The 11,329-nt window shown below is 36.8% G+C and overlaps 2 protein-coding genes across 5 annotated transcripts; both read right to left on the bottom strand.

Annotated features, from left to right (window-relative positions):
- Positions 1 to 351: 351 nt before the first annotated feature.
- Positions 352 to 4,296, bottom strand: PRR5 (two-component response regulator-like protein). Of its 4 annotated transcripts, none has more exons than XM_085755249.1 (8): positions 3,930 to 4,296; positions 2,974 to 3,135; positions 2,747 to 2,877; positions 2,372 to 2,633; positions 2,160 to 2,285; positions 1,913 to 2,036; positions 997 to 1,705; positions 352 to 893 (listed from the first exon to the last, which is right to left on the bottom strand). In XM_085755249.1, the coding sequence occupies exons 1-8, from the start codon at positions 4,165 to 4,167 to the stop codon at positions 786 to 788; spliced, it is 1,860 nt and encodes a 619-aa protein (XP_085611375.1). In that variant the 5' UTR covers positions 4,168 to 4,296; the 3' UTR covers positions 352 to 785. The 4 variants fall into 4 exon arrangements, with proteins under 4 accessions (XP_085611375.1, XP_085611376.1, XP_085611372.1 ...); XM_085755250.1 differs by having other exon boundaries at positions 2,372 to 2,630; XM_085755246.1 differs by having other exon boundaries at positions 1,913 to 2,285.
- Positions 4,297 to 6,657: 2,361 nt separating this feature from the next.
- Positions 6,658 to 9,384, bottom strand: LOC146941466 (uncharacterized). The gene is made up of 2 exons (XM_085755245.1): positions 8,908 to 9,384; positions 6,658 to 7,698 (listed from the first exon to the last, which is right to left on the bottom strand). The coding sequence occupies exons 1-2, from the start codon at positions 9,372 to 9,374 to the stop codon at positions 6,957 to 6,959; spliced, it is 1,209 nt and encodes a 402-aa protein (XP_085611371.1). The 5' UTR covers positions 9,375 to 9,384; the 3' UTR covers positions 6,658 to 6,956.
- Positions 9,385 to 11,329: the final 1,945 nt, after the last annotated feature.

Genomic DNA, 11,329 nt, shown 5'->3' with positions numbered 1-11,329 from the left:
TTTTGAAACGCAGCACCATTGTTCCATAATCAAAATATCGGATAAATTGATGAACGAACGAGTATGGCATTCAGATAGTAAATTAGAATATCTAGTCTAGATTTTAATAGTTATGAGCACAGATCGGCTACCAGGGGCGCATAGATCAACTTTCATTAAATAAACCTAACAAGTATTTGAGACTTATTTTAAAAATAAAAAAAAAAATAAAAAAAATAAAAACTGAGATTTGAGATACTGGAGAATTTGAAACTTAACTAGCATAATTTGGAACTTGTTGTACAAGATAAAACAAAAAATTGGTAGAATAGTTGTACAAAACTTTGAATGAGAATATATTGTGTTGAAGCATTTTGTAAGAAACTCATTGGATAATTGATGTTGTATAATATTTTGTCACCAACAAACAAAATACAATTAACCGGTTGTTGTAAACACAAATAGAGTCATACTGACATGATATTGTACAGGAAGCTCCAACATTACATGATAAATCAGTGAGACCTAATAAGTACACATCCATAAAAAAAAAAAATTAAATAATGAGACACGACAATCTCTATAAAACTATATAAAATTACAACTGTATATCAGGTTGTTATTAAATATATATCAGGATCTAGAGGAAAGGCAAAAAAGAAAAATGGTTTTACACAGCATATACAGATCAAGTGGTTCTGATATTTAAGAAGTCAAGGAAACAAAATTTTGAAGCAACTAATGATAACAAAGCACACTATCCTCTCCACTAAGTCACATATTTGCTAATGTAATAATCAGTATTCTTAGCAATCTTTTTCTCCAGAAAGAGAATCGGGATTCGGTTGGCGAACAAATTGTCCTTTAACTCGAGGACGCTGCTCTGCTAGTTTCTTTCTGCTCTCATATCGAACCTGTTAAAAAGTATAAATAAGTTAGCATAATATGAAAACAATGATGATCATTGATCAATGATCATGCTAGTATAATTACAAGCTCATATTGATATTGATATACCTTCTTTTCATAACATCTCTCTTTTCGTTTCAAACGGAACTTGTTTAGAGCTGCTTCCCGTAGCATAGCTCGATGTGAATATCCACTGTTTGTGAGTTCTTCATTCTTTCCCTCTGAAACTGCTGCTGTTCTGAAAGTTGCAACTTGTTCAACATTGCCGCTACTTCCGCAATTACTTCCATAACCAATGCTGGTAAAATTGCTGGCATTTCCATTATTACAAATACTACTGGATACACTTTGATCAGTTGTAGGGGAGATAAGTCTTTGATCCTCCGGATGTTCTGACTTGTGTTCCTGTGTATACACAATTTGGTTTGGAGTGCTGTTTCCATTTAGACCGCGAGGTTCGTAAAGCTGCTCTGAATTATTTTCTTTAACATTTGACTGATAAAATGCATCTGCTTGAAAGTTTTGTTCGAGGAACACAACTGAACCGGGCATTGATGGTGGACCTGATTGTGTACGAAACCCTGGTGGAAGTGTTGAACCATAGGCCATACAAAGATCATTTAACCTTACACCTTTTACAGGAATCGGAAGAGAATGCCCTTGCTGAGAATGTGAAGTTGCAAGTTCAGATTCTTTTTGCATGCTTGGTATTGAACTATCTGAGTTATGGTTCTCATTATTTGTTTTTTGTTCTCTTTGTTGATCAGAGAAGTTAATTACTACTGCAGGTGACGCTTGCAATTGCCTGTTTGTATACCTGCATGAATGGAACACCATTTCAGTGATAAGCATGCAGAATTCAACAAAGCGGAGAAGTTATAGAGACCACAAGCATAAAAATCATACACTTGCTAGCTTCATCCGTATCATGTTTTGAAGTTCTTCAAACTCATCACTAAGAGTACAACAATTTTTAATTACACAGAAACGAAAAAATTAGAATAAAAAGGGATTTAGCAATTACCGTTTGAAAGCTGAAGCATTGGAATGCATAAGGGTGTGCCTTTCTTCGGTGAGATCCTTCTCAAAGTTGCTGGGATGAGAGCTTCTGAGAGAAAGATCCAACTGTGGAGAATGGTCAAACTTGCCTGTGCAATCAATTGATGAATTTTTGAGACTGCAATTCGGATCAGTACGAAATGCTCCAATCAAGTCAATAGCTTCCTTAGTAGTAGAGTAAATTTGAACATAGTGATTGTCATGAACCTCACCACTGATGCTAGCATTCCTAAAATGCTCTTGATCATCGCCGTCCTTGCAATTATTTGCGCTTGTCTCTCCATTTTTACAGTTATTTGTGCTTGCCACTCCATTTTTGCAGTTAGCCACGCTTAATCCTAAAAATAAAAGTTTGTTCAAATTTTTGACAATTCTTCCTTGCGAGTCGAACAAAATGATATTGCTGTGAAAGAAAGAAATTTACCTCCGGCGTGACTGTCCTGCGCAATCACTGCCTGGCCTAAATGAATGTCAAGTTCTTGTGTCTTTATTTCACTTGGATATGCTTCAGCACAAGAGCTCTGTGCATCACTTCCTTTCTCAATTAAGTCCTTATTTCTTTGAATGCAAGCAGCATCACCGCCGGAACGATTACTAGCAGCGTTGTTTTCAGCAGTGGCTTCAAACTTCTGTTGTGTATCACTTTCATCTTGAGGGCCATTTATGCCAGCGGTTGCGGCTGACTGCTGATAGAGTAAACAAATAATAAACATAAGTTCACCCAATTTTGTTAATAAATTCTTAGTATTTTAGAGAGAAACTGAAAACGAACTGAAAATTGAGAGAGCAGAAGTCCTACTGATTGTCTTCTCCAAACATGCTGCCACAAATTCCTTAGTTCATTTATTCGAATCGGCTTAACAAGATAGTCAGCTGCACCTCTCAACATGCATTTGTATACTGTGCTAACTGAATCTTGCGACGACATCACTGGAAAAGCATGAAAAAATTACAGAAAAATTAATTTAAGTATTAATAAGGAAAAAAATTGACAAGCAGAAAGAAAATTTATCTTCAATATCATACTTATGACAGGGATGCTCTTGCAAATATCATGCTCCATAATTAATGTGAGAAGTGCGTAGCCGGATATGGCTGGCAAATCGACTTCTGTAAGTATCAGATCAATACTGCGCGGTCTTCCTTTGAGTATTTCCCATGCCTTCAAGCCATCAGCAACAGCAGCAACTGCTCAAAACAGATCAAAGTTATTTTGAAGTTCTAGAACTTAGATTTACTTTCAGGTACACTAATTTTGTTTTTCAAATTACAATACAACCAAGATAATAAAACTCAATAATATAAAATCTTTATCGCAGATATAAATTGAATAATTGCACCAAGTTTATGGCTTAACCTAGTAATTTCCATACTGCTATAAGACTCTATTTCAAGGTGTCATAAATTCCTAAGATTCTCAGCTAACAAAATCCATGTCACTTCTCTTTAAAAAACATACATAATTTTTTACATTTTTTCTCATGAGTTAAAAATTTATCAAACTATATTAAAAACAAAATGTCTTCAATTAATTTGTACACAAATTTTGTTTTCCATCCCCTTAATTTTTGTAATTATTAAATCATCAAAATCTACAAATCTATCAGTACACCCTTGAGCCTTGATCCTTTCCAAAATTTGCAGTCCAAAGACTTCTAAATTTCTAATTACTAGTAGCTTTTATTTTATTTTTTTTTATTTTTGTCATGTCAAATATATACTCTTAATTAACAACTCAGCCTCAATATAACCTAATATTTACAATTAATTAAATCAAATTTAACACCAAAAAAAAAAAATTGTACATATGAAAAAATATGAATAATCAGAGCAACATGCTCATATGACAGTAAGCAATTGAGCACATAAAATTGAAAATTGAGAATACTTACAAAAAATTGAATAACCAATTAAACACACAGCAATATTACAAAACAAAAACAATGAAATCAGAGAAAAAATAATAATTATACAAATAGTACCTTTATAGTTGCATTTTCTAAGAAGTGCTGTAATAATCTGTCTTGTACAATCATCAGCTTCAACCAAAAGCACCCTCAAAACCATTTTTGGCAAGAATTTCTCCCACCTCATAAGCCCTTTCATTTCACCACCACCTCCTCCTCTACTCTCAGTTCCACTCCCTTCTTCTTCCCTCACCTTCTCTTCTTCTTCTTCCACTCTCACTATTTTCTCACCACTCATTACAACCTCACCCATGTTGTTGTTTATTGGATCCAAAGACAAGAATCAGCGTATAGCATCAGAATCTTGGTTGTTCAAGAAACCAAAACCTTAGCACACAACAAAAAAAATATCCAATTTGGAAGGTGAAAAATAAAAGAAAGTAAGAAGAAAGAAAAAAAGCAATATTTATATATGGATATTGTACAAGATTTTTTAAGGTAATAGAGTTTGATCCAATGGTATAGATTGTGACACCAAACTTAACTAGGTTCTAATCCAACGGTTAAAATTTTTATTCTTTTAGCACAAAATATCTAGAAACCATGCAGACACTGGCCCACATGGTCCACGTCATCAACTAGATCTATAAAGAAATAACCCGTGGTTGGTGCTGCTGTATTAGTGGTGGATATGATTTCAATCACTCATTTATTCAAACAATTTTTGTGCTTTATTTGTTTGGTTATAACTTTCTCTTTAATTCCAAGTTGTGTCCAAATGGAAAATATCAAGGGGATATTTTTGTGCGAAGGACAATTGGGAATGCACATGGACCCATTTGGAGAAAGATATTAATTTTTTTAATCCAAAAAAATGAAGATATTTTTGAGTGCTTTGAGGCTGTCCAAGAATCCCATGGACAATAGTGATACACGTGGCAATTTGGTTGAGGATGTCTTGTTTTGTGGCTTTGAAGTCGTCGAACGCTATCTATGTCTTCACAAATCACATGCTGCGGGAAGATGTTGGCTACTCGCTCTTTTATAGGTCAATATATATCTATCAAAATTTGACTTGCAAAATAGTAAAAGAATGGGTTAAATATATTTTTTTTTGTTGAAAATATTATGGTCCATGTTACCTAAATGATATATTGCATATTGATGGCACTGATAGGACCATATGAGAACCATATTTTTTGTTAAATATCATGGCACTGAAAATATTTTGGTTTCAGTGGACAAAATTAATGCCATATTGCATGTTGTGAATTTAAAATTTGGGAAATGATAACTTGTGCCCTCAAGGCACAAGTTAATGATTCAAATATAGTAAAAACTTATTGAAATGTGTGCATTGTATTTAATATTTAACTTTTTAATCATTTAAATGCACAAAATTTTAGACATTATTTCTTCTTTTAGGTTTCTTAACATGTGCCCTAAAGGCACAAGTTAACACTACCCTTAAAATTTTAATATATCATGAGAACAATTCAAATATACTAGTATTACTCTACTTTGCCGGGCTAATAGACCCAAATACACCATATATACTGGTTTTTTTGTTTTCTAGTATGCGAGATAAATTCAAGAAGCCATATCTAATAGGCTTAATTCAATAATTGGTCCCCTAACTTAATTGTTGTTTTCATTTTGGTCCCATAAGTTCTAAAATGAACGATTTGGTCCCTTTGCTTTTGCTCCGTCTGTCAATATGGTCCCATCCGTCAAATGCTACTCTTTCCCGTTAGTTTTGCACACGTGGACGATCCTATGTGGTTACAACGTGGCACATATATAAGGCTTTCATTCCATCTGAAAACCCAAAATTAGGGTTCTTCCTTCCCTCTTCATCTTCAATCACGCCTCTCTCTCTCTCTCTCTCTCTCTCTCTCTCTCTAATTCAATCTCTCTCTCTGAAAGGCAAATTCGAATTTGAATCAATCCTGTGGCCCTGTTGTGTCTGCTTTCTTCCTTCAATCCTTCAATTCTGAATCAAGTCAAATTTGAATTCAAACCCCAAAGTCGAAGCAGAAGCAATCCTGTTGCAATACATCTGGGTCGAAGCAGAATCTGAGGTATGTCAAATCATCTGGGTCAATCAGCCATGTCTGTAGGTTCGAATTTGAGAAAGAGAGCAATTACGGAATGCAGGTGTGGAGAAGAAACAGTTGTTAGAACTGTTACAGATACCTACAATCCAAATTGTGGAAAAAAGTTCTTGGGTTGCAGAAACTACAAAAATCAATTTGACAAGGGTTGTAGTTTCTTCAAGTTAGTTGATGAAGAGTTCTGTGATGAGAAGGATTTGAAGATTACAAAGTTGGAGAAAAAGAATCAAAAATTGAAGAATCAATTGGGGAAGACCAGATCTTGGCTTAAGATGTCAATTATTTTAGGATTATTATGTTTTGGAGTTTGCCTAGTGTTAGGAACAATGCAATTATGCAAACCTAATGGAAACTTCAGTAATGTTTATTTGAAATAGGAAGATTGTTAGAAAGTTGTAATATGATGGTATGTACTATTGGTTGGTTGTGTAACATGAACAAGTTTGAAATGAATGAATTATGTTGATTTGCCTTTAAATTGTTGTTTTGAAATGTGTTTTGAATTGAAGTTGTTGCTTCAAATGTTCTGTAATTTGATATGAAATAATGAAAATGAAAGATGTTTTGGACTGTCAAAGAATACCAAATTATGCACTAATAATTCAGATGAAATTGGTAAGCCTTAGACATCAAATTGCAGGAACAGATGTAAATCAGTAGCAGGAACAGATGTAAATCAGATTGCAATATTTCATAAACCACTTTGTCATTACTAAACCATATCAGTGACATGAGTACATCAAAATATATGCACTTAGGCATCAAAATAAGCTACCATTACATCAAAATAAGCTACCATTACTAAGCTTAAACCATATCAGTCTTAAACCATATCAGTGACATGAGTACGTCAAAATATATGCACTTAGGCATCAAAATAAGCTACCATTACTAAGCTTAAACCATATCAGTGAGTACATCAAAATATATGCACTTAGGCATCAAAATAAGCTACCATTACTAAACTTAAGCATAACATAACAAGTAGCTATGGCTGGCTTGAAGTTGAACCCTTGCCTCTAGCAGTTCCCTTCTTCTTTTTTGGCTGCCCTGCCTGTGTTGCTGAAACATGTTGCTTGCCCTTCCTTCTCCTGATATTTGAAGATGGTACAGTTGCAGGTGCAGGTGCAGGTGCAGCTGCAGGTTGTGGAGGCTGCACTGATCTTCTTTGGCTTGAAGATGGTGCAGTGGCAGGTTGTGGAGGATGCACTGATCTTGTCTGGCTTGAAGATGGTGCAGTTGCAGGTGTTGGATTCTGCCCTGTTGTGCCTTCAGATGCTGGTGGAGGTGCTGGCAGCTTGCAGGTGGACTTGTTATGTCCACTCTGTTTACATCTACTGCACTTTATACCCCACTTAGCCCTCTTCATCTGATTAGCATCAAGCATTTCATTAGCATCCCTGGTTCTTTTCTTCTTTGGCCTGCCTGCTTGCCTTTTGATTGGTGGTGGCTGAAGATCAGCATATGGTGTTTTTTCCCATAAACACTGCCCATTAGCTGGATAGATCACACTGCTGTAGCATGCTGCATACCTTTCTTTCTTGAAACAGTCTGGAACAAAATCATTGATGTTAATGTCCTGGCTCTTCATGCAGGAAATGGCATGACAACATGGTAAACCTGTCAACAACCATTTCCTACAATCACATTCCCTCCTAAGTAGATTGACAGAGTACTTCTCAGTTAATGAAGCAATGCGTCTGACTTCATAATCATATTCACTTGAACGCCTAAACAATTTAACAAATTGACAAGCATAAACAGGGTACAAATTAGACAACAAGCAACAAGCAATTTCAGGGTACAAATTAATCATAATGGCAGAAAGATATAAATGACAGTAGCTATATGAGATCACATACCTAAGTAGGGCTGGACATCGGTCGGCCACAGTCGGATTTCGGGTGAAAAACCCCAATCCGAAGGCAACCGTGGGTGAGATTCCAGCAACCATCTCCGTCCGTTCAAGCACGCGGTTATTTTCGGTGTCGGTTGTTTCGGGTGGCGGTTTATACGGGCGGTTTGTTCGGATCCTTCAAAGCCTCGGAAAAGAAAGATGAAACTTAAGATTTGAAACACAGAAGAAGAAAAAAAAAACCCAGATGAAACACAATGGAACATTGATATGAAATAGAGACGGTCTTTTGTCTCTTTGATTCAACATTCAGAGAACAGAAATGAAGGAATAAAGATGGAATCAACATTCAGAAATGAAGAAATAGAGATGGAGAAGAACTGAGAAGAAGCAAAATATTGGAGAAGAACTGCTATGAATTGACAACAACAAAATCTATATACAAAAGATTCACAGTTTGCCAACAAAAAAAATTGTTCATTCACGGTTTACCATCATGTGGAGAAGATCTACAGGCTTATGTTTTCATTCTACTAGTTATCAAATTCAATCCTCCATCTTCATATGCAAATCAAAAGAATGATGAAGATAATGGACGAAAGATGGAGATTTGGGTATATATTGATTTGTATTTGTTTGGGTTTAGACTCTGATACAAGAAAAGGGTGAATGAAGAGTCGGTTGGGAATAGTTTTAGTGTAGATTCAGAAGCAAAACAAGATCTTGGATGAAGAAAATGGATGAAGGTTGAAGATAATGGATGAAGAAACTCAAGTTCTTGAGAGCATAGAGGAAAAACAAAGCAGAGAGAGAGTGTGGAAGAAAAATTACTCACGACGGCTAGGTTTTCTTTGTTAGATGTTAGGTGAAATATGGGCTTTTTAAAATTGGACCACTTATGCGGGCGGGTTCGGATTTCGTTGGGCTTGATAAGCCCAACCGAAACCGACTGTTACTAACCAACATAACCCATTGAAAAGGGCCCGTTTCAACCGAATGACCCGAATTACCCGACCGAATGTGAGCGGGTATAGCGGACCGGACGGATTTGGGCGGTTTGGGCTTTTCTTGTCCAGCGCTATACCTAACCATCCAGTTATTGGTGTATGAAGATTCTCTTGCAATCCTTTTTTTGATGTTAGGCAAGACTTCATCCTCATATCTAGCAATTTTCTGCCTATTTGCTTCCCATCTCTCCATCAGGTACACTCTAATTTCTTCAAACATAGTGACCACTGGTTTTCCTCTAGCAATGATAATGGTGGAATTGAAGGCCTCTGACATGTTGTTCACCAGAGCATCACATAGTGGTCCACTTGTAAATCTTGACTTGCTCCAATGCCTAGCTGGAATTTTCTTCAGATACTCATATGCTCCTTCACTTATGGCTTTAATCTCATCCATAACATCATTAAATGCATTATCATATGTTGCCTTTGTTGCCTTCCACATTAGCTCTTTTAATTTCTTACCAGGATATTTCTTCCTGAAGTTGTTGTAAAGATGCCTCACACAAAATCTTTGATCCACTCCAGGAAGTAACTCATCCATAGCAGGCAGAAGACCCTACACAATATTAGGGATGGTTAAATTAATAAGACAATAAGGTTAAAACAGAAAATAAATAAATTAAAATTATTTACCTTTTGTTGGTCACTAATAAAAGTGTAAGTCAAGCACAATCCTGGTCCACCCAAGTCAGCAATGAGCTGCTCCAAAAACCATTTCCAAGATTCTTTTGTCTCCCCTTCAACCAATTCATAAGCTATTGGAAGCATTTGATCATTTGGGTCCCTTCCAATAGCAGACAGAAGTTGGCCACCATAGTACCCCTTTAAAAAACATCCATCTAGTCCTATTATTGGCCTACACTTGAAAAAACTTTCCTTGCAGGCTTTGAAACAAACATACATCCTTTGGAAATGGGGAGAGAAAACAGCATTAGGATTCTCAAGGTCTTCTTCACCTCCATGGTAAGGTTGAGTGGTAATAAAAACACTAGATTCTCTGTTAGACCTCAACAACTGTGCATAGTCATGAAGCCTAGTGTACTGCTCCCTGAAAGAACCATCCACCAGATCAAATGCTTTGCTTCTAGCTCTGTATGCCTTACTGAAGTTCACCCCAATACCCCATTTTTCATTAGCTCTATCCACAATTTTAGCCAACTTTAGATCTGGATTCTCCTTCACCCTATTATGTAGTTTGTTACCCAACCATTCTGAATTCATCAACCTTATTTTAAAATCCCTACTGCAGGTGTGCTTCCCCCCCCCCCCTTTATCTTCCTCAATTGCCATGTTTCTTCATTTGGTATCTTTGCTAAATATAGCTCCCTTGCACAACCAGGTTTACATGTAACCCTCACTCTCCTTTTATCACTCTTCCTGAACTTCATGGCCCTACCAGAATGGACTGCATAAGTTCTCACAGCATCTTGAAACTGCTTCTTAGACACAAAATTTGTCCCTGCCTCCCATTCATAGTCTCTCATGTTCTCAGGTTGCTTGAAGGTTGGAAACTTATGCTTCCTGCCTATATTTTCTTCCTCATCTTCAGTTTCAGCACCACTATCCAACTCATCACTATTGTACTCCTCATCATCACTTAAACCTCTATCCCTCACTATTGATTGACCAGGAACTGCCTCACCATTTTCATTTCTGCTAACTTGATGAGCTAAGACCTCATCCTCAAACACAGGCTCATTGCTTTTTTGTTTTTGTTTCTTTGGTCTTCCCCTTTTCTTCTTGGCCTTACTACCACTAGATTCACCAACAGTTGCAGAGGATGGACCAGTTTCTCCCTCAGTTGATTCACAAACAGTAACAGTTGATGGACCTGCTAAAACCTCATCTTCTTTCTCACCTAAAACGCCACCTGCTTTATCTGCTTCCTCAACTTCTGCCTCACCAAAGTTATCTTCATCCCCAACCTCTTCCTCTGAGTCTCCAAAGGACAGTTGCAGAGCACTATCTTCCTTTTCCACACCTACCCAGAAACCTTCATCATCATAATCTTCTAAGTTAAGATCAAGCCCATCCCTCAACTCTTCATCTAGACCAGCTGCAGTTCCCTCCTCACCAATTTTCTCAACCACAGAAGGGCCATCAACACTTATGTCATTATTTAATCCCTCACCAAACTCAGTGGACCTATCCTTTTCTGTTTCATTCACACCAGTAGGACCCACATCAGTTATAATATTCCCCTCAGTTACTCCACCATGTGCCCCATTGTTGGCCCCACCATCCATATCACCTTCAATTACCACATTACCCTCATTCAACTCATTTTCATGCATATTATCAGCATTTCCCTCATTTCCCACCATGTCAACAGCATTTCCTTCATCCACAACATTTCCTTCGTTTTCTTCCACCACTACAGGGTACTCAATCATAAGAACACCCCCATTTTCCACATCATCTACAATTTCCTCCAAAACAACTCCAACATTGGTTACAGCAAAGTCATTGGTTTCATCTAAAGGGTTCAGGTTTCCA

The sequence above is a fragment of the Medicago sativa genome, chromosome 3 (assembly GCF_051527215.1).
Source record: "Medicago sativa cultivar Bolivia chromosome 3, Bolivia_mono, whole genome shotgun sequence".
Taxonomy (NCBI): domain Eukaryota; kingdom Viridiplantae; phylum Streptophyta; class Magnoliopsida; order Fabales; family Fabaceae; genus Medicago; species Medicago sativa.
The sequence above is the reverse complement of the archived record's forward strand: the minus strand, read 5'-3'. Positions and strand labels throughout refer to the sequence as shown.

Bases quoted from the DNA above. Each gene is read 5' to 3' on its own strand.
- PRR5 (XM_085755246.1), bottom strand. From the start codon at position 4,167: ATGGGTGAGGTTGTAATGAGTGGTGAGAAAATAGTGAGAGTGGAAGAA. The intron at 1,706-1,912 runs GTAATTGCTAAA...CCATTCATGCAG, and splicing joins AATGCTTCAGCTTTCAAACG to GTATACAAACAGGCAATTGC. The intron at 894-996 runs GTATATCAATAT...ACTTTTTAACAG, and splicing joins AGAGATGTTATGAAAAGAAG to GTTCGATATGAGAGCAGAAA.
- LOC146941466 (XM_085755245.1), bottom strand. From the start codon at position 9,374: ATGGATGAGTTACTTCCTGGAGTGGATCAAAGATTTTGTGTGAGGCAT. The intron at 7,699-8,907 runs GTATAGCGCTGG...TAAATTGTTTAG, and splicing joins ACCAATAACTGGATGGTTAG to GCGTTCAAGTGAATATGATT.